The sequence below is a fragment of the Macaca nemestrina genome, chromosome 1, assembly GCF_043159975.1.
Source record: "Macaca nemestrina isolate mMacNem1 chromosome 1, mMacNem.hap1, whole genome shotgun sequence".
NCBI classification, from domain to species: Eukaryota; Metazoa; Chordata; class Mammalia; order Primates; family Cercopithecidae; genus Macaca; species Macaca nemestrina.
The window spans coordinates 163,639,344-163,664,277 of NC_092125.1; the positions used below are offsets into that span (position 1 = coordinate 163,639,344).

The 24,934-nt window shown below is 34.5% G+C and overlaps 1 protein-coding gene across 10 annotated transcripts in view; it reads right to left on the reverse strand.

Annotated features, from left to right (window-relative positions):
• LOC105498361 (leucine rich repeat containing 7) overlaps positions 1-24,934 on the reverse strand; it is a 571,142-nt gene that overhangs the window by 128,662 nt on the left and 417,546 nt on the right. For all 10 annotated transcript variants that reach the window (XR_011619899.1, XM_024798135.2, XM_024798136.2 and 7 more), the window contains exons 11-14: positions 20,349-20,421; positions 5,655-5,784; positions 4,481-4,596; positions 1,065-1,134 (exon numbers count right to left, since the gene is read on the reverse strand). Coding sequence is in view for 9 of the 10 variants with exons in the window: in XM_024798135.2 (XP_024653903.2) it covers positions 1,065-1,134; positions 4,481-4,596; positions 5,655-5,784; positions 20,349-20,421 (389 nt within the window). In the remaining variant the exon portion in view is untranslated. The remainder of the gene's footprint in view (positions 1-1,064; positions 1,135-4,480; positions 4,597-5,654; positions 5,785-20,348; positions 20,422-24,934) is intronic.

The window sequence follows — 24,934 nt, forward strand, 5'->3', positions numbered from 1 at the left end:
TAAATCCAAGATGAATTGTTTTCATTTAGCCATTCATAGTTGAGGATAGGTGTATCAAAATTTAAGGATCACAAGAGAAAAGAGGACCAATAAACTGTATAAAAATTGTCTATTATTAGTTCTTCTGTAGGTAAATCAGAAACCTTCAATGATTTCTTGTTATTTTCCAGTTAATAAAATTATTTACTAATGCAATATTACTGATTCAATTAAAATATATGTTTTCAAGAGGATAAAAAATAATATCAAAACAATTTTATAGAAAATACTAATAGTTGCCAAAAAGATATTGCAAATTCCTTTTTTTTTTTTTTTTTTTCTGAGACAGAGTCTCACTCTGTCGCCCAGGCTGGAGTGCAGTGGTGTGATTTAGGCTCACTGCAACCTGTGCCCCCTGGGTTCGAGCGATTCTCCTGCCTCAGCCTCCCAAGTAGCTGAGATTACAGGCATGCACCACTGTGTCTGGCTAATTTTGCATTTTTAGTAGAGGCCAATGTTTCACCACATTGGTCAGGCTGGTCTTGAACTCCTGACCTCAAGTGATCTGTGTGCCTCAGCTTCCCAAAGTGTTGAGATTACAGCATGAGCCACTGCGCCCGGCCTGATGTTTCAAATTTCTTGAATGAAGTTTTTGAATTAAGTTGATTATAATTAAAAGGATAAGAAGAAAAAGGAACACAGAGGATAATAATTCCCTGTTGTGGGGATTGTGGTAACAATTTCTTATACTTTACCTTCAGAGATATAATTAAAGTACATCCTCTAAGGACATACATGTACCACCTAGAGGTTAAAAAGCTATAAAAATGATCATTTTGTGTATTAGATCTCAGAGAATGAAGTAGATGTTAAATAGAAGTATTTAAGGAGGGTGGGGCTTACAGTACTGTTTTGACTTCAGCAATGTTTGAATTGCTATCTTTACAAAAATCTCTCTTTCAGGGGACAAAAACAACCTACATTTTGTAGTGGCTGTCAAAGGTATCTATGGGGAATAAATTAGTAATTCAAATTTTCAATTATAGTTCATCTTAATAAACAAATCAGGCAATAAAACCTTTTACCTGATTGTCAGAAAGCCACAAAGCTGCAAGCTCTTTAAGTTTGGTAAATGAGAATGGTAAATTCTTCAATCTGCAAAAACACAAAAAGTCTAATAGCATGGGTAAAGATGGATAAAAGTTCATTTCTAAGAATTATTTAACATACTCTAACTTGTTGGTTTCATTCTTTTCTCGAATCCGTTTTCCACTGAGCAGCCTGAACGATATTTTAAAAAATGAAAATATCCTATTTACAACCCTTCAAATACTTCCATTATATCTGAATAAAAATAAAAAATGGTTAACATGTATGGTTAGAGCTTAAAAGATCTGGCCCCTAAAAACCCCTCCAGAAATTTATCTGCAACTCTTTTCCTGACTCAGTCCCATCAGGACAACTGGCTCTATCAGCTTTTTTCTTTGGAACACTCTCTCCCATACTTCACTTTACTGAACCCCACATATCCATTCATTCTTAGCTTAAATACCGTCCTCTCAAAGAGGCTTTTCTTGACTCCTCATTTAAATTACTTCCCTCAATCTGGTTTCAAAGCACCTTGTATTTTCCTTCATGGAACACATTGCAGTTTTTAATTACACATTTATTTTTGTGATAATTTGCTTACTCTTTGCTATCCCTCCAAAACTGTAGGCTCCATGAGGGCAAAGGGCCATGCTTGTTTTACTTCTAAAGGAACGTACAGCTCCCAATAGTATGTTGACCTTCAGCAAGAATGTTCTTTTGACCTTCATGCAATGTGTAGTAGATATTCAAAGGGGGTAATCTTTAAAAAATTAGCACTTCTAAGATGTATAGCTTGATATTAGCCTTGGTATTCAATCAAAATTATGTATTTAGCTTTGGCTTCAGCCTTTGGAGGGCCAAAATACTTCACACTATCTGATATCCTTCAGATTGTGCATGATCAACACATTGTGATCACATAGGTTACCATCAAAGCTAGCTAGCAAAGCAAGTAGTACAAACAAGGCATGCCAATGAGACTTATTACTAACTTCTGGATATTCTCTTTTGAATACAGATAAACATTTTAGATTATTAATATAGAAGGAAAATTTTATTGTCTTTAATATATTAGCATTCTGTCAGCCAATAGACAAATAAATTTATTTTGATAATGGAAGTGGGCAATCTTACAGTAATTAAAAATTAATTTTATAGTTTATGTGCAAAAGCAGTTAAACACTTCTTAAAAATCTAATAAATATGAAAAGAGATTGAAAGGCAATAAAAATATTAAAACTGTGCATTATATAACTTTAGAAAAAATATAATAACCTTTCTGAGCTAATAAATATTTATAAAATATAAACATGAATATGAAGAATAACTGTTATTAAATTATATCACAAGTCTTTTTTATATAATTGTTACAGTAACATTTATAACTTCAAGCCAAATTACCCATAAAAGTTATTCCTAACTAAAAGTTATTTCAATTCACTCAAGCCAGAAATTGTGAAGTAAGATCTTATTGGGAGAGTTTCTTACATTGTATGGGCTACATTAAAAGCAGAATGTCAATTCTCCTGCACTGAAATTACATGAGTTCAAAACTATCCAGAATCATGTAAACAACATCCATAATATCATCATCAATCCAGTCATAAATGTAGAATATGAAGGAACTGCTAGAAAAGGACAAGGCACCCTTGTTTTTCTTTCCTTTTCCAGTGATCTCTATTTCAAGTGAGCTCTTATTTGGTAACATAAATGTGCAGTACATTGACAACAGGAGCAATCTTGCAGCTGACAAGGCAGAGGAATCACTGTTCCTAACTACAATGTCAAACTTTAAAAATCTATTACATTTTAACTATGAAATTATAATAATCATTACTTTTGGATGACATTTCTTATTTAATCTTTTCTCCAAACAGTTCCTTCTCTGGTGGTAATATTTAACTTTGGCCTTAACTTTAGCTGAATATTGATTTTCACCTCTGCTTGATTTACTGATTGATTTATTAATTTAAAAATACTAATTTGGCTCCAGAGTATGTTCCAGCAACTGTACTAGGACATAACTTAAGCTTATATTTCTGTCCTGATGAAGTTATTTTAAACTTCTGATATTGTGAGCTCCTCTATGTATTATTCATAAATTTTGCCCCAGCACCTAGCAGTGTGTCTGGCTCATTGTAGGTGAACTCAAGTCTGCTACAGTTGTTGAATAAGTATGTTCAAAGTATTAATAGAACTTCTAATTATTGATCATTGACAATATTTGCTAAGTATATTTTGCATATTATGAATGAATTATTTTCATTCATAATACCAAGAATTTCCTAATCTTATTTATACGAATATAATTAGAGATTTTTAAAAATGTCCTGCCAAAAGTCAGAAACAACTTTCAATGCATTTTCCTCATTTTTCCAGGATAGTAACACAGTCGGAAGAGGAAGCAAGGTTGGTTTGACGTGACTTGCTCTGATGCATAAAGCTTTGGTGCTTCCTTGCCCCCGATACTATAAATAAAATTCCAAACTTTTTAATAAAATGTTTTATTCCCTTATGTGGGAATATTATTAACCAGTAAGTGAAGCTTTGAAATTCACATTTGTCCTTAAACTAAGAAAAAAATGAGAATTCCAATGCTTATCCTGAAACTTCCAAAATCTGATTATTCTTGTGATTCCATAAAAGCTAATCTTTGATCATTTCATTGCAAGTTCTCTCAGTCCCTTGTATTATCAATTGTCTGGCTGAAACTTATTGAAAACATAGTGATCATTTTATTTTCTTAGCAGTTATCTCTAGTCAATATTTGTTTTTATCCTTTCCTATTTGAGGATAATTATCTTTTATAGAGTAGGTGGAAACAAAGACGAATTGAGGTTTGCACTTTTTCTTTTTACTCATCTATCAATATAATGCCATTATTAGAAGTAAAGGATCTATCCTTTCCTTGTTCATCCTGCTCTAAACATGACTAAATAGCCATTTCATTGTCAGTATTCTTACTAGCACTTTGATGAAATTGAAAATATACACATTGCCCAGTTAATTTGTTGGAGACCAAAATATAGACATGAAAACACATATGTGTGCATACATACATACATACGCACATTTTTATTAATATATTTTATATATTTTTATTATAGTTATTTTCCATGTCTTCATATTATTATGCTTTCTGCATATGGGAAGCCTTTTGTGTATAAATTTGTGTGATTCATATTTATATAATTTTAATACATTACATATGCTTTTGATATAATCAAATAACATAATTTTGAAATACCTGGTTTAAAAAATAATTTACCTTCTGCTATTTTAAAGAAAGTATCAGTATTTGCATTCCGTATACTATGAAAGGCAGAAAATGTTATCAAAACTGTAGGCAAAAAAACTATAATTTGCTTTCAGCAAATAACTAATATATGATTGTGAAATGTTGTAAAAATACCTGTTGTCACTCAAATTTAAGACTCTTAGTTTCTGCATCTGTCCAATCTCTTCAGGAAGAAATTCTAATTTGTTGGAGCGTAGAGACATGACTGTTACATTCTTACAACTTCCAATCTGTAGGTAACAAAATAAAATAGGTTAAAAAAATCAGAGCACAATACTATTTTTAATATTAAAATTTCTAATTTTTAAAACAATTTAAGTAATAGATTTTCTTATTTTTAACTTTCTTTTAATATGTGCATTGTTTTATTTTTATAATGTATCTCTTTAAAATATATGTATATTATATAAATTCTTTTAGATATTAAGGCAATTTATACTAGATTTTCTTTTACATATTAAAAATGAAGAATTTTCTTTATAATTTTATGCTTAAAATACTTGCTAACATTAGTGTTTTCATATATCATATAATTTTGTCTGTCGAAGTGAGTACTAATACATCTTTGTTTATAACAGAAGATCATACACACTCAAAAAATACAATATTGTTGACATTTCCTAGGCAAACTTAGTTTTGCTTCACATTACAGTGTTTTTTTTGTCATTTTTAATATATATTTTGGCTCTAAAATAATTATGTATTGTTTATTGTTGTATCATCATAAGAGTGTTTAGTAGAAAATGCTCAATTGAAAATGTACTTCACATACAGCAAACTTGAGCACAAAGTAAATTAAAAAAATACACTTCATAGTTTTTTGATATTAGTAATTAAAATACCACTTAGATGTAAAAATTAACAGAATCTCTTGGTGGATTCGGAAGTTAAACTAATATTATAATGCAACATGATACTTTAAAAAGCATATGTACATTTAAAAAGTTTGCTACAGAAATAAAAATGTAATTACTCCAAAATATTATTTATAACTATTCTGAAAACCAAAAGATAGAAATTAAGTGACTTTAAATGATATTTCTTAGCATGAATTGACTTATATTTTCTTACTTTTATTTGCATGTGAGATTTAAGTCAAATGCATTTTCTGGGTCAAATATAAGAACTTGCCATTATAAATAGAATAATTAGCAAATATATATGTAGATAATTCCAATATTATTCACAGCTCAACTCATGAATCTACATTGCTATTCTACCCATTAAGATTTCATTCCAAAACAGATTAATTAAAAGTTAATAAATAGAAAACAAGTATATTTCTCACTTCTCTGGGTAATTCTGGAAGGAAATTCTCATCAACTGCTAATGTCCGAAGACTATGAAGGTAGCCAATAGTAGAAGGTAGTGACTCCAGTTCATTACAGCTACAGTCAAATTCTTCTAATAAAGATAAACTGAAAAGTTAAATACATTAGTTAGACATTTTAAAAGTTTAGATGGCAAAACGTTCTGAAAAAGCCACATATCCCAAATTCACCAAAATAAAAATTATTCATGTGGTGACAACATAATATTATATAAATTAATTTACCAGTTCAAATGATTTAATACCATCAAATAAGTGGTTTAACTTGGTAAAATAAATATAGTTTTTTTTTCCCTTTCTTAATTTATCTGTTATTTAATAGCCATTGAAAACAACAAAATAATTTTTCATTTGTTTACAACTTAGGTGTTCTTTGTAGCCAGATGTTCAGAGTGTGTATCCTTGGAACAAGTGAATATAACTGTCATGGGGTAAGGAGAAGGGTAGAGAAGGCAGGACCAGGGGATGATTGAGTTGGGAGAAACAATAAAAAGAAAAACATTGATAAAATGCTAGGTATTTTATTAAGCATTTTAGAGAGTAAAGAAAAAAAACCAATTCTCTTCCTCATAAAAACTCCTTAAGATGTGTAATATTTTAAAGCCCATTCTACACATAAGAAAGTTGAAGCTTAAAGGGGCTAACTTCTTCAAGGTCACACAAAATAACCCTGGGAATTAAATGCAGACAGTAGAGATTCACTGTATTATCCTGCCTCTTAGCAGGTTCTATGGACAGGGCTCATTTCAGCCTGCAGATGTGTTTTGTTTGATTTATACAGTGGTATTTTAGAAAGTGTTAAATTATTTAAGTATTTAAAATTTTACATAATGACCCAGATTTTTGATGCCTCTTGAAAAAGAGAAAGATCTGTCAATACTGGGTCTGTATTCTTCCATGACGAGTAATGGAAGTGGATTAACAGTTGCTGCCTTCAAATGGGCACAGTTCTTCAGTTTGCCTGCAGTTTGTCACAATCCTGACCAGTCCATACTTAGCTGGCTTTACTCCAGATCTACAGAAAGGAATCGTATGATGTACATTGAAGTTATCACAAGGCAACAAGACACTTCAATGCCCAGTTTGAGATAGCTGGGAAAAAAGGGCCTGGCACAGAGTAAGCACCAGATACATTGCAGCTGGTGTTGGTGTTGTTGAAATTATTATTACACTGTTCTTACTATTCCTATTATATTATTATAATAGGAAGGAACCCCCAGGGGTGAAGATTCTACCAATGTAAAGGGAAAAATGAATTTGAGTTAGGTGGAGTAAGTTTGTAGAATTAGCATCCTTTTTTTTGTTGTTGTTGTTGAGACAGAATCTTGTTCTGTCGTCCAGGCTAGAATGCAGTGGCACAATCTCAGCTCACTGCAACCTCCACTTCCTGGGTTCAAGTGATGCTCCTGTCTCAGCCTCCCGAGTAACTGGGATTACAGGCTCCCGCCACCACACCAGGCTAATTTATGTATTTTTAGTAGAGATGGGGTTTCACCATGTTAGCCAGGCTGGTCTCAAACTCCTGACCTCAAGTAATCCTCAGCCTCCCAAAGTGCTGGCATTACAGGCGTGAGCCACTGTACCTGGTCAGCATCCTTTTTTTAATGTTAAAACTAGTTAGCTTGAATGCAGTTTCCTTCTATTATTTATTTAACAATTGAACACAGAAATTAAGCATACGGGTTGAAGTCAGTTAGAATGGATTCGTGTTCCAGCTTTGTAACTTACTAACTGTATTATCTTGGGTATCAATAAATTAAACACAGACCACCACAGCTCAAAAAACGAAGCAGATTTTATTTATCTGACAGGCAAGGGAATACATGAGAGAAGAAATTAACTGAGTAGCACGCTGAGGAGAAAAAAATCAGTGACAAAAGGAGGGCTGGTGATAGTGGGTCATGATGATTATACTCACTAAGGGTTGAAAATTTGCATTATGGAGAAGGTGGGATGAGTGCACAAGTCTGTGTGCAGCTATACAAATCAAGTACTATTGCCCATGGGTCAGGAGAAAATCTAATGCAATTAGGACCAGTCTGATTCTGACCAGGGTCATTCAAACTTCATCACATTAACAGATTCAGCTGGTTAGAACCAGTTGTGGTGAAACACAGCATTCAATTTTGAGTAACAGCTCTTAGGAAAGTGTTGCTTAAGTAAAAATTTTTCCTTTTATATTGACACATCATAGAAATTCTCTCTAAGCCAGTGATTCTTTATATTTACAGTGAGGATACTAATAATGCCTGCCTTGTGCAGTTACTCTAAAATGAAATGTTAAGAACGTAGCACAGCACCTGTCATAAAATACATGTTCAGTACATTTTTCCTCTTATTATCAGTAAACTGGTTAAATTTGTTTCAACATCCTTTGAGGCCCCTCGTATGTAGGGATGGTTATGTTCCTGGGATGCCAAGTGTACACAACTGTGTTACTCTGTGGATGTGTGTTTGCGGGGGCAGGAATCCATATATGTGAGAGATCTAGTAACAGAGTTTGTTTCTCAAAAAAAAAAAAAAAAAAGAAGTCTAGTACTGGGTCTTACATATATAATGCAGTCAATAAATTTTTTAGAATTGCATAAAAGTCTCTATCAATAGTTTGGGGTTGTGTACTCAGCAGGGAGTCATAAATACTAGGAATTTTTTAAAATAAAAATTATAGATTTATGTTCAGAGGCAGAAGTTAGAGAAGGTATTTAATGAAAATTATATGATTAAGGTTTCTCTCTCTTTTTTCTTTTTTATAAAAACATGTACTGAAGTTAGTCTTGGTGGTTGTCACCTTGCACAATTCCAATGTGTGCACATTTCAGTTGTCATGTTTTATTAAACAACATTAGTCTCCCAACAACCTGGCTCAAATTTCAGTTACCTTAACTGAGTAACTGCATCTCAGTTTCTTCAGTCCACATATCACAATGTGAATAATAGATGCACATTGTGATCAGTAACCGGTCACATCACTTCCTTCAAAGTCTGTCAAGGATTGGTCATTGCCCATCTGTTATTTGGCAACACAGACAGCAAAATATGTGTTGCCTTCCTGTCTCTCAGCAGTAGACGGATACTATACACCAAATAATTTAACCATTAAAGCACTACAACTATTGGATAATGCTCTTGGTCACCCTAATTCTCTTGGAGATTGAAATTAAAATGTGAAAATTTGTTTTATATCACCAAGGACAACGTCATTAATCCAGCCTATAGACCAAGGAGTTATTTCAACTTTTAAAGTGCATTATCTTACACAGACTTTTGAATAGGCTATTCATGCTACAACTGGTGATCATGCAGTTTCTTTACCTGTGTTCTAGATGAAATATGACATGAAATATACAGTTTAAAACATTCAAGCATCATGGCAGAAAGTAACAATAGGTAATATGCATACAGCATAGAATAAACTTTTAGTACTGTGATGGTTAATACTGAATGTGAACTTGATTGGACTGAGGGATACAAAGTATAAATCCTGGGTGTGTCTGTGTGGGTGTTGCCAAAAGAAATTAACATTTGAGTCAGTGGGCTGGGGAAGGCAGATCCACCCTTAATCTGGTGGGAACAATCTAACCAGCTTCCAGCGAATGTAAAGCAGGCAGAAAAATGTGAAAAGGTGAGATGGGCCTAGCCTCCCAGCCTACATTTTTCTCCAGTGCTGGATGCTTCCTGCCTTCAAACATCAAACTCCAAGTTCTTCAGTTTGGGGACTAGGACTGGCTTCCCTGCTCCTTAGCTTGCTGACAGCCTATTGTGGGACCTTGTGATCGTGTTAATACTTAATAAGCTTATATATATGTGTATACATACACACACACACACACACACACACACATATATATATATATCTCCTATTAGTTCTGTTCCCCTATGAGAACCCTGACTAATACAAGCATATTGTACAAAATAAATTTGAATCTAATGTAAATGGAATAATAGAAAAAATTGCTGCCCATGGAAATGCTGACACTGCTACTACTAGAAAGACTCTAGATAAGCTTCCAGAGGACTTAGTGAAGGCAAAATTATATACATAAATGAGGAAAGTGTGATGAAAAGAACGAAGATGTCCCAGAGGAAGTTGCTGGCAATAAACCTCACATTAAAGGAACTTTCAGAGATACCTCATGACACTGAAAGCACAAAAGATAAAATTTGGAAGTGGATCTAAACTTAAAAGGAAAATGACAATTCACTAATGCACAGAAAAGATGTTCACACTGTTTAACAACATATCATGAAAAGAAGGCAAGCATTGTTCAACCTAACCTTGATATTTTTTTTTTAATTAAAATAAGCCTTAATTCTCAATGTTTCTAATGTTTAATATTACCATATACAAAAAAAACTATTAGTTTTACCAGTTTTTTCATTTTCCTATATATTTGTAAACTACATTAACAGTATTTAATGCTTGGACAAAAGGTTTAAAAGACCTTTTGTAAGAACAATCATAATGTTTCCCATTGATTATTAAGACTGTTTTGCACAGTTTCAGATTGCATGGTAATTTTTACTATCCCTGTGAAATATTGTGATTTATAATAAGAAATACATGTTTGACCTTCATCCAGTTCTTGGCACAGAACTCCTAAAACCCTTGGAATTGCCAAAGTGATAAGCGTCTTTCTGTATGTTAATGAAATGACTTATGGCTAAGGGCTCTGGGATAGCCTCAGAATGGGGGCTGGTTGCCAAGGGAACCACTTTGTGATTAGAGTTGGAACTTTCAGTCTCACCCCCTGACCTCTGGGGAGGGGAGAGAGGCTGAAGGTTGAGTTGATCAGCAATGGACAATGATGTGATCCATCAGCCCAATATAATGAAGACTCCATAAAAACCCAAAAGATCAAGGCTTGGAAAGTTTTCATGTTGCCAAACACACGGAAGTGCTGGGCAGGTGGCACACCCAGCAAGGACATGGAAGCATCCCTTCTCACACACCTTTCCTTTTGTACCTGTTCATGTGGCTGCTCATTTGTATCCTTTGTAATATCCTTTATAATAAACTGGTTAATGTGTTTTCCTGATTTCTGTGAGCCATTCTAGCAAGTGATTGAGCCTCAAGAGGGAGTGATAGGAAGCCCCAATTTGTAGGTGGTCAGTCAGAAGTACAGGAGGCCTGGACTTGTGGCTGGCATCTGAAGAGGGGGGATAGTTTTGTAGGACTGAGCCCTGAACCTGTGGGATCTGATTCTAACTTCAGGTAGATGTGTCAAAATTGAGTTAAATTGTAGGGCACCCAGCTGGTGTCCACAGAGAACTGGAGAATTGCTTGGTGTGGGAAATGCCATACACATCAGTGATCAAAACTAGTCTGTGTTGAGTGTTGATAATTCAGTAGGAAAAATACAGATTGGTGATTCCTTCCTTTCCTTCCTCCCTCCCTCTCTCCCTTCCTCCTTTCCTCCCTTCCTCCCTTCCTCCCTCCCTCCCTCCCTCCCTCCCTTCGTCTTTCTCTCTCTCTTTCTTTTTCTTTTTTTTGACTAAATCTTGCTCTGTGCCCAGGTTGGAGTGCAGTGTCATGATCTCGGCTCACTGCAACCTCCGCCTCCTGGGTTCAAGCGATTCTCCTTCCTCAGCCTTCCAAGTAGCTGGGATTACAGGCGCCCACCATTATTTGGTGATTTCTATACAGTCCCGCACTACTCTGCAGAGGAAAGAATTCCTATATTAAAAAGACATTTTTACTGCACCATGGGCAATAAGGAATGAATAATTTAGAGCCTGAAAGTATTTTACATCTTTGGGTTGCAACGAAGAGCTTTCAAGTGCAAAACACATATTCCTCAATGATCTCTGAAATTCCAAAGATTCAAACTCATAACCTACAATTCCAGCTGACTTTATTGGTCACTATTTTGTTAAAAATCATTTAAGATGTTTTAATACAAAATCCTGTATTAAAACAGTTATTGCACTTAATCAGATTACCACTGACATTTCGTAATGAGGTAAAAAAATAGACCAAAGGTTACCATTATTTTTTTAGATGTTTTATTTTTATAATTGTGGAAATTAAAAATAAGTTGCAAAGAATGTGTGAAGTACTTTAAAGTAGTGTTTCCCCAACTTCAATGTGCATGCCAGTCACAAGGAGAACTTAATAAAATGCAGATTATGATTCAATGGTTTGGGGTGAGGCCCGGGTCCTGCATTCACAACCAGCTCCTAGATAATGAGATGCTGCCAGTGCAGGGGCCACACAATAAGTTGCAAGGATTTAAATAAAACCTTTCCAAATCTATCAAGAGTATCATTTAAACACATAAAATAGACATGTCAATAAATACTAAATGACATACAAATATTACAATAGTTGTTTAGGTCACATATGCTTCAGAATGAATGATGCTACTGGGAATAATCATGTTTGAAATCAACACTATTGACTTCAGTTTCTAAAAATATTCTGTACAGTTTTCTCTACTTTAGTTTCATGTTCATGAGTTGCTCTTGGATGGGAAAAATATTACTGTATCATTAACCCTCAATTACCTAGCTAATATGGAAGAAAGATTGTGAATATACTACATAGATAATTTATAATTTCACTTTAACATCAGTGGTGACCATTAGATATAATTAATCTATGATGAATGTAGATGATAATAAATATAAAAATAACTAGCTTTGGGCTTCACCTTCTTAATTCACTTTTAATTCTTAACAGAAGTAATGTAATTCAGTGGAAAATATTTAGACAGGTGTGAGTTCCAATTCTAGTGTAGATACTTAATAGTTGAGTGACCTTTATCTACTATTAACCCCTGTTTTCTCACCTATAAAATTGGTTGATAACATCTAACATATAGAGTTTCAATGAAGATTAAATATATGCTAAACCCCTGAATGCTAAATGGAATAGATATCACATTCCATTAAAGTGGCCTGTTACGAGGCAGAGAACCCTGAAAAACAAAAACACATCTTGAACAATCTATTTCTGAAACATGTAAAAGTTGTCCTGCGATATTCCCTTGTTAAGATCAGTTGTTTCATAAAATAAAACTGCCTTCTATTCAACAGAATGTAAAATTGTTTAGTAAGATGTGGGGGAGGTAAATTTCAGATGACTCTGAAGAACTGTTGTTGTATTAACAAAGATTTAGTAGAGAAGTAGAGAGGAATATAAGAGAGAGAGGGAGGGTGGCAGAGGCAGGGAGGAAAGGAAGGAGGAAGAGGGAGTGAGAGAGACAGAGAGAGAGAGAGGGAGAGAGGGAGAGAGAGGGAGAGAGAGAGAGAGAGACAGAGAGAGAGAGAAAGAGAGAGACTGACTTGTTTGGCAAAGATGAGCTGCTTAAATATTCACTGCCTAAAATGCCAGTATAATCCAAAGTAGACACCCAACTGCAGCCAGGCAGCTGGGATTGGAGTCTAGACCCTAATAATTACTAGTTACTTAATCACTGTGTACCTCAGTTTCATTACTGAGCAAAAGCAGGTGACAGCAGTACTTAATCATGTGTCATAATGCCTAAATACACATAAAAGAATTAATACATGTAAAACACTTAGAATGGGCACATAGTAAATGTTAAGTAACTTTTGCTTTTATACTCATTTTCAGAGATTCTACAATCAATTTCATTTAATTTAGGCTAGGAATCAAGTTTTAGGTTCCATTCTTAATTTTCTTTTTAACATTAGATAAGTTGCTTGGGCTGCTTCTAAATAATAGTAGGAAATTTGCAAACTTCAGTCAGACTAATTCTTTTCTATACTGTTTTCTAAATAAAACACACCCCGTTTTAGTACTAAATCTCACAGCCTATGCTGAATCCAGAAGTATGACAAAAACAGCATTCATTAGAAATGTAAATATCTAGATTTTACCTCTGAAATGTTGAGTGATTTTAAGCAGCTATCATTATCATACAGATAATAAACTTTTCATTTGAACCAAATTTTCCCAGCATCGAAAACAACTAGAAACCTTTGCTTTCCTTTTCACTATTTAGAAAGTTGATTAGACGCTTGAAAATAAAATTTGCAAAAAAATTACATTAGATTATTGGAGAAAAATATCACCCAAATGTGAAATATTGTTTAAAGTATTTTTTAGTCAACAGATCTGCAACCCATGAGTAGAGAATAGCTTCATTCATTAGCAAAGACTATTTTTTTAAAAAGATACTATATGTTCCACATTGGGAGACTGAAAGATTTCTTAACTAATGAAAAATATGGAAACATTTCATGCATGCAGGAGTAAGTACTGCAAATAATATTTGTTCATAGCACATAAACAGTCACAATTCTGAAATGCTGGGGAAGGAAGTAGAGGAGGAAGTAGGCAGTGAAGGAGGATGGCTCTTAAATTGATATCATTAGCGGTTTTGTGCTTTAACTGAAATCTTATACGATCACCAATGAAATTCCATTTGATCATTTCTTTGTACTTTTCTCAATAACTTTGTGCAAATGTGAAGATGCCTTTATTACTCTGGCAAATGCATTACTTTTTTTCTTTTTTCTTTTCTTTTTTAAACTGCTCTAAGTTCTTTGACTTGAAAACCAACTACTATGATTCAAAACAGTTTATTCTTCAGGACTCTGTCACAAAGCATGGAAACAATTTCAAACACCTCATCTCCTAAGAATAGATGTTGTAAGTTTAAAAGATACATGTTATGGACTGAACATATACAAATTCATATGTTGAAGTGTTAACCCCCAATGTGATGGTATTTGGAGATGGGCCTTAGGGAGATAATTTAGAGTTGGATAAAGTTATAAGGGTGGGGCCCTCATGATGGGATTAATGCCTTTGCAAGAAGAGAAACTGGGGCCTGTTCTTCCCTCCGACAACCAACTCATGCAAAGAGGAGGTCATGTAAACTCACAGCGACATGGTGGCCACCTACAAGCCAAGAGAAGAGGGCTCAGAATAGAACCTACCTTGCTGGTGCCTTGGACTTGGACTCCCCAGCTTCCACAACTGTGAGAAGTAAACATCTATTGTTTAAGCCACCCCATCCATGAAATTTTGTTATGTTAGCCCGAGCAGACTAAGACATTGTACTATTACTACATTTGCAAATACTTACAAAATATTTTTCTTTTTTAGAACCAGATATTTCATTCATGTAATATAACTAAACCTCATATAGATGAACATAAGCAATGATCAATAAATAAATATCTTTTTGGATTTTACTATTAATAAAATAATGACTGTAATAATTTATTGAAGGCTATCTAGTTCTAAGTGCCACAACAATTTCTGACAATTATTATTTCCATTTTACAGATGAGAAAAATGTGGCTCAGATACATGAAATGACTTGCTCATGGTCAGTTAGTGAATGGGTGGAGGAGCCAGGATCAAAACTGAAGTCTAGTTCCAAGGCTTGCAAACAATCCTCTGTGCCATACTGTCTTGGCACAATGAAGGAGATGAGCAACATTCAAGACATGATCCAGCCCTCAAGGAGCCTATATTCTAGTTGAGAAAACTTGGAAAAATAAGCAAAAAGTTAAATGATACAAAAGATAAACATGAGACTGATACTATATCTGGAAAAAGAAATGATAAGTTAGTAGTGTTTCTTTAACTTGTATACAGAGTCCTCCAAAATTATTTGTCCATGAAGCTTGCTTTTATGTCATAGCTATTAATGACCCTTGGCAAGTCACCTCACATCTCAAAGCCACATGTTACCCTTCAGGCCTCTGAAGCCCATAGAGAAGAAGGGATTTATTTAGCTTTGCATAGACACTTAGATTTCTTGATTCCTAGTCCAGCAATCTTTCTGTTTGACCATACTCTATGAAGGAACAGCTTTTAAAAATACCCATTCAGATTTCTAGGTTTTCATTGCTTTTATCCAAGACACAAAGCTAAGAAGATAAGGCTCAGAGTGCGGTAGTACCTCCTTTGCAGTGTACCTCCTTTGCAGGTAGACTTATGGGACCCATTGAATGACCAAATATGAAGTTATTTACAAAATGGGTGACTCAACGACCATATATATAAAGAGGCATCACATATAGTTCAGTTTACAGCTTGGCATTGAAGTCTGGTGACTTCTCTCTGCCTTTGTTTCTGTATCTGTTGATAGTGACATAATACATATCATATAGTGCTAACGAGGCCTTTAAGTAAATAAGATAATACCTGTAAAGAAAGCACCAAACATGAGGTCTGGAACACGGTGAGTACAAAAACAGGCATACATTATCATTTTTATTTGATATTAAACTCTTAGAGCTGCTGAAACTCCTAGGCACATAGTAAAGTTCAGCAACAACAAAATAACTAATTTTACAAGCCATTTGGCACAAAAGTCATGGAATCCATTTTAACTGTGAAAAATGAATTCTTCCAGGAGTTTTTAAGATAAGTCTGAAATATTGAAATATTCTGTGTGCAGAATAAGAATATTTTTGGTCACTGTATCTGGTCTTCACATTTCTAGGCTTTCATTGCCCCAAGTTACAGGTAGAGTGTTCATTAAAAACATAAATCATTTGGCAATTTATGAAACTTTTATTTTTGATAAAACTTTTTAATACTTTTAAGATAATTATCCAGTAAAAACTAAAATGAAAATCAAATGAAGTATGTGAATAACCTAGCATCCATATTCACTTACATAATTTCTCTATTTCTTATTTTGCATTTTAACTCTGAATCAAGGCATTCAGTAGGAAAGTAGGTGCATGACAGTTCTAAATATGAAGCCATACTCATTACAAACATCATTAATGTTTGAAATTTTCATCCTCTTACTAAAGAACACTGATTTCAATTTCTATATAGTTGTTCTGATTACTATACAACAACTATAATGGAATCAAAAACAAAAGTAGGTTAGGATCTAGTGTTAATAATTTTCAGAAACTATAGAATTCTGGAGCTGGGAAACAAAAACGATCTTCATTGAGGTGAGGTATATACATTATGAGACAGAATAAAATAATGAGATGACATAAAATTATAAGTTGTGAAAAGTAGCATGAAAGAAACAGCAGGAACAGGGACAGGAAATTTGCTGGTGATTATATTGGTGGAAGGTCATTTAGGGACGGCCTCACTGTGGAAGAGATATTTAAATCTAGATCTATAGTCTTGTTATTCTCAATGTTTCCCATGAATCTGCAGCATTTTTTTACATCACCTGGGAGCTTGTGACAAGGGCAGAACCCAGGCCCTTCAGGTCCCAGACCTACTGGATCAGGACCTGCCTTTTAAACAAAATTCCCACATAATTTGAATGCTCACTGAAATTTAAGAGTATGGATCTAGAAGATGTGAAGTAGTTAGCCTCATGAAGAGTGGGGAAAGAATATTTCAGGTAGAGGTAACAACAAATCAGAAAGCCCTGAGACGGGGAAAAGCCCGGCTTACTGGAGGCACAGGAGAAGGGCCAGTATGACTGAAGCCTAGTGAACAAGAAGAGTGGTACGATTATTGAATGGTAGATGTGACTACAGTCATGTGTCACTTAATGACTGGGATGAATTCTGATAAATATATCATTAGGTGATTTCATCACTGTGTGACCGTTATAGATGTAGGTACACAAACCCAGATGGTGTAATCTATTACACACCTACATTATATGATATAACCTATTGTTTCTGGTCTACAAAACTATACAACATGTGATTGTACTGAATACAGTAAGCAATTGTAACACAATGGTATCTATTTGTGTATCTAAACATATAAAAGGTACAGTAAAAATACAGTATTATAATCTTATGGGAGCACAGTCGTATATGTGGTCCACTATTGGCATGACTGTACTATCACTATCATCAGGCCTGTCTGTATAGGCTGTTTATACATTTTATAATAAAATTTCTTAACTTTGTAGCATGAATTTTTTGTTATATTCTGGCAATGTTTCCCCAGTAATTAGTAGGAAAGCCCTATAGCAAAGACCCCTAGACATTTGTGTCCTCGAAGGCAAGTAGGGTGGGAATTGAAAGTACTCCTCTACTCTGAAGCTATCATTGAGGAAAGAGTCCAGAACTAGAGTGGGTGGCAGCAGCAGCTTTCTGGGCTCCTGGTGCCTCAGTGAGGAAGAGCACAGTGTGCCAATAAGTCTGGAAGTGGAATGGGAGCTGTACAGAAGAAGAGCTGGGCCTATGGTCCCACACTTTTGGATACTCGATTTCTCAAGTAGTTACATCCTTACTTCAGATGATTTAAAAAAAAAATTCTGGAAGATGTACATCACAAATTTCTTCTGCTTTTTTCCTATAAATCACAGTTCCACATCTCTCATGCTGGTTGCCCTCTTGTCAATTGATATAGATGAAGTCCAGAACTGACAGAATCAGAAGTGTCAGAGAACACTTGAACTATTAGTACCTATTATTTTTGAGTGGGTACTTTCGTCTACCCAGCTAATGCTTCAGTGGTTTTCTGGACAGTTCCATTACTATATTGGCTATACTGATTATGGCCAATCAAAGCACTGATTTCTCCCTACTTCTCCAAGAATCTCTATTAAGTTCTATTGGGTCTTTCAACAAAGCACCCACTGTGTTCAGTTCTTTTGAAATATTGCTTCTGTCATCGAACGTAAGTATTTTTTCTGGCTTTGTGGTATCTGAAAATTTAATAAGAATGAGAAGCTTTCAATAAGAAGCTTCACTATTCTGCCTTCTCAGTGTTCATAGATGCTCTAATTCTCAGTCACTCACCCTGCTTTTCTGGAATAAGCCTTTTGTCCAAGCAAGTGAAAGCTGCTGACAGCCAACTGATGTTTCCATATCTGTTCCTTTTGAATATAGTAGTATAAAAGCTTATACCAAGTTACTATTTAAACAGTTCAGTTTTCTCCACATTTATAATTCAACTACCAGGAAGATTTCAAAGGACATGACTAAATTCTGGTGGTAGCATAAAAACTAAGACTGACTGTAGTTTAGGCTGTATGTACAGAGCCAGGCTGCAAGCCCCGCTTGGCTGCTGGGGAGGAGACAGAGTTAGAGCTTCAGGTTGCCTGTTCCTGAGGCAAAGTCTGGCATGAGGTTCTGTTGGTGAAGGTCAGAGGCAGGAACTTGCTTTGGGGTGTGATGGGAGCTCAAGGCACACATGTATCCAGTGTTGGTCATGGGCTGAAACCAGACTCCAGAAAAAGCTGGGAGGTCCTCACCTGGGAGGTCAAGAGGCCAAAATTCTGGCTAAAAATTACCAACAAATCTAGTTCTCAAGATGACCAAAATCAGGGTTATACTTCCTACTGAAAAAGCTACCTATTTTTAGGCTATTGACACTTTTTAATTTGTCTTCAAAGAGCCAGGGTACTTTCATAAGAAATATGAACATAAGTGGCAAATACCAATCATGATGTAAGCAGGGATAAAACAAGTTGAATTCAGTTTCCCCTGAGTATTGACCCAAAGAAGAAAGATTAGTGCCTATCTTAGTGCCTGCTTTTAAAAAACACCGGGCTGATAAAGATAATTAGTTTTGTGTACCCTTAATGTTAAGTTCTCTCTGCTCTATACTGGAGAAAATGCAAGTAACTGTAGAGAGAAACACACCGTAGAGTGAGGGTATTAAAATAAAAAAAAAAATGGTTGAGAATTTTACTACTCTTCAAAGTCTGAACATCTGAGTTTGAATTTTAGCAAGTTGCTCCACTCTATAAAAGTTAAACTTTCTAGATCAGGGGCTATATGCTGACTTGGCAGGTGATGAGGGAGTGATGGGGAGGAGGATTGGGGGAGAGGTGACAGACATTTTCGCTGTCTTCATTGCAGTGGTGAGAGTTTCAAGGCTTCTTAGCAATGTCAAAGTTTATCAAATTGTAGACTTTAAATGTGCAGTTTTTTGTATGTCAATTATGCTTAATAAAAAGCTATTTAAAAAATAAGGCTTTCCCTTCTTGAGAATACCAAATTTGTTAAATTAAGAACTTATATGATTCTTCACATTAAGATGTAGGGCAAGATCTCAATAAAATGCCCTTACATAATTTCAGAATGAAGACAGCCTCTATTGATTTCTCATTTTACACAGATTGTAAACAATAGTACTTCAGTGGAACATTGATAATATATATAGTTCTTAAAGAATTGTAAATGAAATGTTAATGACAATATAAAATTAGAAAGAAATTATTATCAAATAAATGGAGTATATTTTATCTTTAAAAGGCAATGTTAGACTTTCATCTTGAAGTTTTAAAAAATGCTAGTTAAGCAGATGCTTTTCTCTTTAGCTTCTAAAAATACATTAAGATTCTATGAATATCAAATGTTACTAATAGTGTAATGGTAACATATACATATTGCAGAGCCTTATAAAAATTGGTTTAATTTTGCAAGAAATAGTCAAGTGAATTCAGAGCTGCTACACAGTCAAAAACATCAAACTAATAATATCTGAAAAATACCAGCAAGAGTATAATTGAAGGTCTGGGTAATCATTTTGCTTGTGAAAGTTTCATGGGTAAACATTTCTCATGATATTATAAAGTTGGATGGCAAATGCAATGTTTAGATATAAAATTAAATTAAGATACATACCAATATATATAAATAAAATATAGTTAAAATAAGCTGACAGATGAACAGGATTATTGGTATCTTTAGTAGAAAACGTTTTGAAGTAGAAAACTCAATATATCCTTTAGTTTCTGGCTTTAGAGAGGCTGACTGGTATGAAAAGTTGGCACTTACTTTCCGATTGTATTGGGTAGCATTGTAAGTTGATTGTCATCTACTTTTAGAGTAGTTAGTTTTTTCAAAAGTCCTAAAACAGAGAAGAAGGTTGATTAATACATAAAAGCAGATTTATGACAGAAAATGTTATATAAAAGAAATCAAATGAATCACTTGTGTTGAATGCTTGGCATGCTAATTGGCCACACTCTGATAATACACACTCATAAAACTGACATTTGTGTGTAGTATAATTTTGACCTTCTAGTTGCAAAAAAAGGCGTACATCAATGACAGTTCAAGAATAAAAATGCACAGAAATAAACAAAACATACAGCTCCACATACACCCCAGTTGACACTAATACTACTACATTTCCCTTTTGTATTCTACAGCAAATGGACCAGTTGAAATTTTTCAAGCCAGCTGTGATTTAATATTTAATTAACTCCTAAGCAGTAATAACTAACATCCCTGTTGTGATACAAATTGGAAACAAATCTGAATTGAGCCCAGTGATCAACAAAAATGAATACTGAAGTATTGCAATGCAGTGGTTATAATTATGTTCTTGGAAATTTACAATGTATGACCTCATATTCTTTTTGGCACCATAAATCCTGCCTTGGATCAGCAATAAGCACAAAAACTTAGAACTGGCCAGGAATTTAAGTTACAACTATTTATCTTTCACTATCTGATTTACGGCCTCCATACCCTTAACGGCTTGCTCTCTTCCCAGGGCTTTAATGAGCAATAGCCACACAGTAATTGAAGAACAGTTGCATTTGGCATAATCAACTTCCTTACCCAACCATAAAATAACCTACAATATTGATATGGCTTAAATAGTCCAAATCCAAGGGCAAAGGATTAACACTTAAATTTCGTTTTACATTGGAACTACATACATACACTATAGAATGCTCCATTCTGCAAAAAAAAAAAAAAAAAAAAAAAAAATTGTTCTAATTGACATAGTAAGTTTCATGGTCAAATATGTTTTGAGAGACACCAAATTAAACAAAATAAACAAAAAAACCACAAAATTTAATTTTGTTTAATTTAATCCTAGTTTTTCTAGGAGCTTTTAATATACTAATGTGACTCTCCAGAGTTGTTATGGAATTCGTGTGTGTGTGTGGGGGGGGGATGGTGCACAACATGTTGTCGAGCTAGTTTTTGGGAACATGTTTTGAGAAACTGGCTATAAATCATGCTCATATTTCTCAAGTGTTTTGAGGGTTCCTCAAAGGCATAGAGTAAATCGCAAAAAGTCTGAAATAAAGCTGTGGCTGCACTTCACATTTCAGTATGTTCTATTACGTATTCTTCAGAAGCACTCAGAATCTCTACTGCAGTAGAGAGAAATGTTATCACTATCAGACTGTTATAAGTAAATACCTGGGAGCTGAATACATCAGCTTGAAAACAGCATCACCTGGGAAAGGGACAATTCACACTGTGGCAATTTATCATTGAAGTCTGAACATCCACTGCCATATCCATCTATGTTCAAAAGGTGATTGAATCATTTTAGCTTCTCTAGAGCGTATATTAAAATATCAGCCTTGGAAGTATAAAAGAACACCTGAGCTTGTTTTTCAGTGATGGAAAGAAAACAGGGAAGTATGAATTATAGTTAAGTTTTTTGTGATTTGGTAGCTTGGATCAGACGAGCGCCCTGCCTGCCAGTGGAGCTGGAGGTGGGTTGACGGTCTCAACGTCACTCAACTGGGTCACAAGAAGCTTGGGAGTGGGTGACAGATGGCTGAGCAAACATCACAAAGTCAGGGTGCAAAGTACTTTCAGAGGATCATGGTCTCCAGGTCTGAAGCAATGCAGAGAAAACCCTGAGGCAGGTTAGGGCCTAAGGCTAAATGCTGATGTGACAGATTTTCCTGAAGATTAGAGTAGTGGCTCTCACAAGAAGCTTCTGTTAAGTGCATCTTTTTCAATATTTTTAAAGGTTGAAGCAATTTAGTTCCCGTTCAGCTCCAAGTCTGTGGGTTTAAAGGAATTTCACTCATCTGTGATGTGGCTATTTTGCCAACACTCATATTCCATCCAAGAGGATACTCTTTGGACAGAGTCTGGAGCTTCTGTAGAATCATGACTGCTCCTGAGATGAAATTAGGCTGCAAGCCTCACCCTTGTTGCTCATGTCTTCCTCTGGCAGATAATATATTTATTGCATTTCTATATCATATGCACTTGGACTCTTTTCTCTAGAGTAATCAAAGGTATTTTATCCTATTCCTTCTCTCTACTTGTGCACTTCTCCAAGTCTCCATCTCTTCATCCTATACTCCCAACTAAGAAATACTGAAGAGATAGAAAAAGAAGGCCTTTTCCTATAATTTTAACTATATACACATATATATGATCAGCATCAATATATTAAACATTAATTTACTAATATTTACATTTACAAATATACAATAGAACTTTGAAAGCAAATAGTTGTGCACTCATCAAATCTAAGATTATAATAAATATTATATTATTACAATAGTTGTTTACTATATGTCAGGTACTGTTACTACTATCACTTAATAGATGATGAAACTGAGCAAGATTACTTGTCTAAGGTCACACAGCAAGTAAGGTAGAAAAGCCAGAATCAGATCTCTAAGGAACCTAACTATAAAGCCCGTGCCCTTAACCTGTAAGGGAGTAAGATAAATTATTAAGCAAAATTTTTTTCTTTATTTTTAGTTTTCTTTATTGAGTTTCTCTGCTATCCAAAGATTATTAAAACTCTCCATCTAGAAGAGGAAAAGAGTCCCTTTCATTTGCCCTGGAACCAGCACAGGAAAAGTGACTCAGTATACAGGGCTTGTTGTTGAGTATATCACTCCATTCAAATACCCTATCACTCTGTTAATACTGTGAAGACTCTTATCTTTTATTCTTTTAAATGTTGGTAGTCCAATAGATAATCCATGCCCCAAATAAGGAGGACACAATGCAATTCGCCATGCAATTATCACCAATGAACCATTCTAGGGCCTCAGAACAGAGCTCTCAGTTTCCTATTCCAGATATTTATTTTGATAAAGAAAGGGAATTCTCTGAGGAGAGTCAGTTACTCTACATCTATAATCAGGGACTGTGGCAACTCTGCAGATGTAAAAACACAAATTTCCCTGACAGGTCAATAAGGTCCAAAGATAGTTCAAGGAGTAAGCTACTACAACAGTTACTTTGAGAAGCATTCAGGTCATAAATGAAGGTGTAAAATATATAATACCACCTACCTATCCTAGTGTGTCATATGCCAATCCAGTGTCTAGCTTGATATTCTCTGTTACCCATTACATGCTGACTTCTTCAGACCAGAAGGCTAATTTCCTAGTTTGCTTTCTTAAAGGAAACTATTTTATACAAACAATTATATCATGTTAATAATAATGCTTCATTTTCTACCAGTTTTTTGTTTTTTTTTTTTTGAGACAAGGTCCCATTCTGTCACCCAGGTTGGAGTGCAATGGTGCTATTATAGCTCTCTGCAACCTCTGAACTCCTGGGCTCAAGCAATCCTACTGTGTCAGCTTCCCTAGTAGTTAGGACTGCAAGTGTGTGCCACTGTGCCTGGTTAATTTTTAAATTTTTTTGTAGAATTGGGGACTTGCTATGTTGCCCAGTCTGGTAACGAACTCTATTGCCTTTGTAAAATCAAACTTTCTGTGTTTTGTTTTAGATATGTCTCATAACCACAATATAGCTGAACTTGAAATTCTGGATCTTTTAACAGAATAAGTTTAATCCATTAAATCTATTACATTTGTTGTGATTTATGACAATTTGAATTTATTTTTACCATCTTATTTTATAACTTCTATTTTATCATTGTTTTACATTTTATTTTTCTTTCTTCCACCATATGAATATTTTCTTTCAGAACTTTTCCTCTCCTCTCCTGGTTTGGAAGTATCAGTTTCATTTCTATTAAGTAGATACATTTACATTTTTAACATATCTATTTAACTGAACATTTCATGCAAAGTTATGCAGTATTTCTAGCCTCTGCTTGAATAAGATAAGGTCCTTCACATTCCTTAATCCTGTCTAACATTGCTCTACCCTGTTCTTTATTTCAACATTTTAAATATAAAAGATTCATCTTTTACAGGCACTAATTATTTAGATATAACAACATCATTTACCAAATTGAGTAATTTAATTAATTTAATTTACCAACTTAAGTTGGTAAATTTAGTTACTCAATTTACCAAATTAAGTTGGTATATTTGGTAAAGCTTGCCATTGCTTTATGTATTCACTTCCTTCCTTCTGAGTTTTTTTGTTTTCTGAGTGAAGTACATCTTTTAAGAGCAGATTCTCTTATTCTTGGTATATGTTCAAATATATCTGTTGCGCGCTCACTCTTGAATGAATGTTTAGTTGGGTATAGAAATCCAGTCTGCCTGTGATTAACCTTCAGTATTCTGGAGATATTACACCGCTGTCCAGAAGATATTGTCACTGATGACAATTATGACTTCTCTAATTATTATTTTGTAGATAAGCTCTTTTTGTTCTATAGCAGCTTTAAACAATATTTTTCTTTGTCCTTGCAGTTTCAGAACAATGAGCCAGTG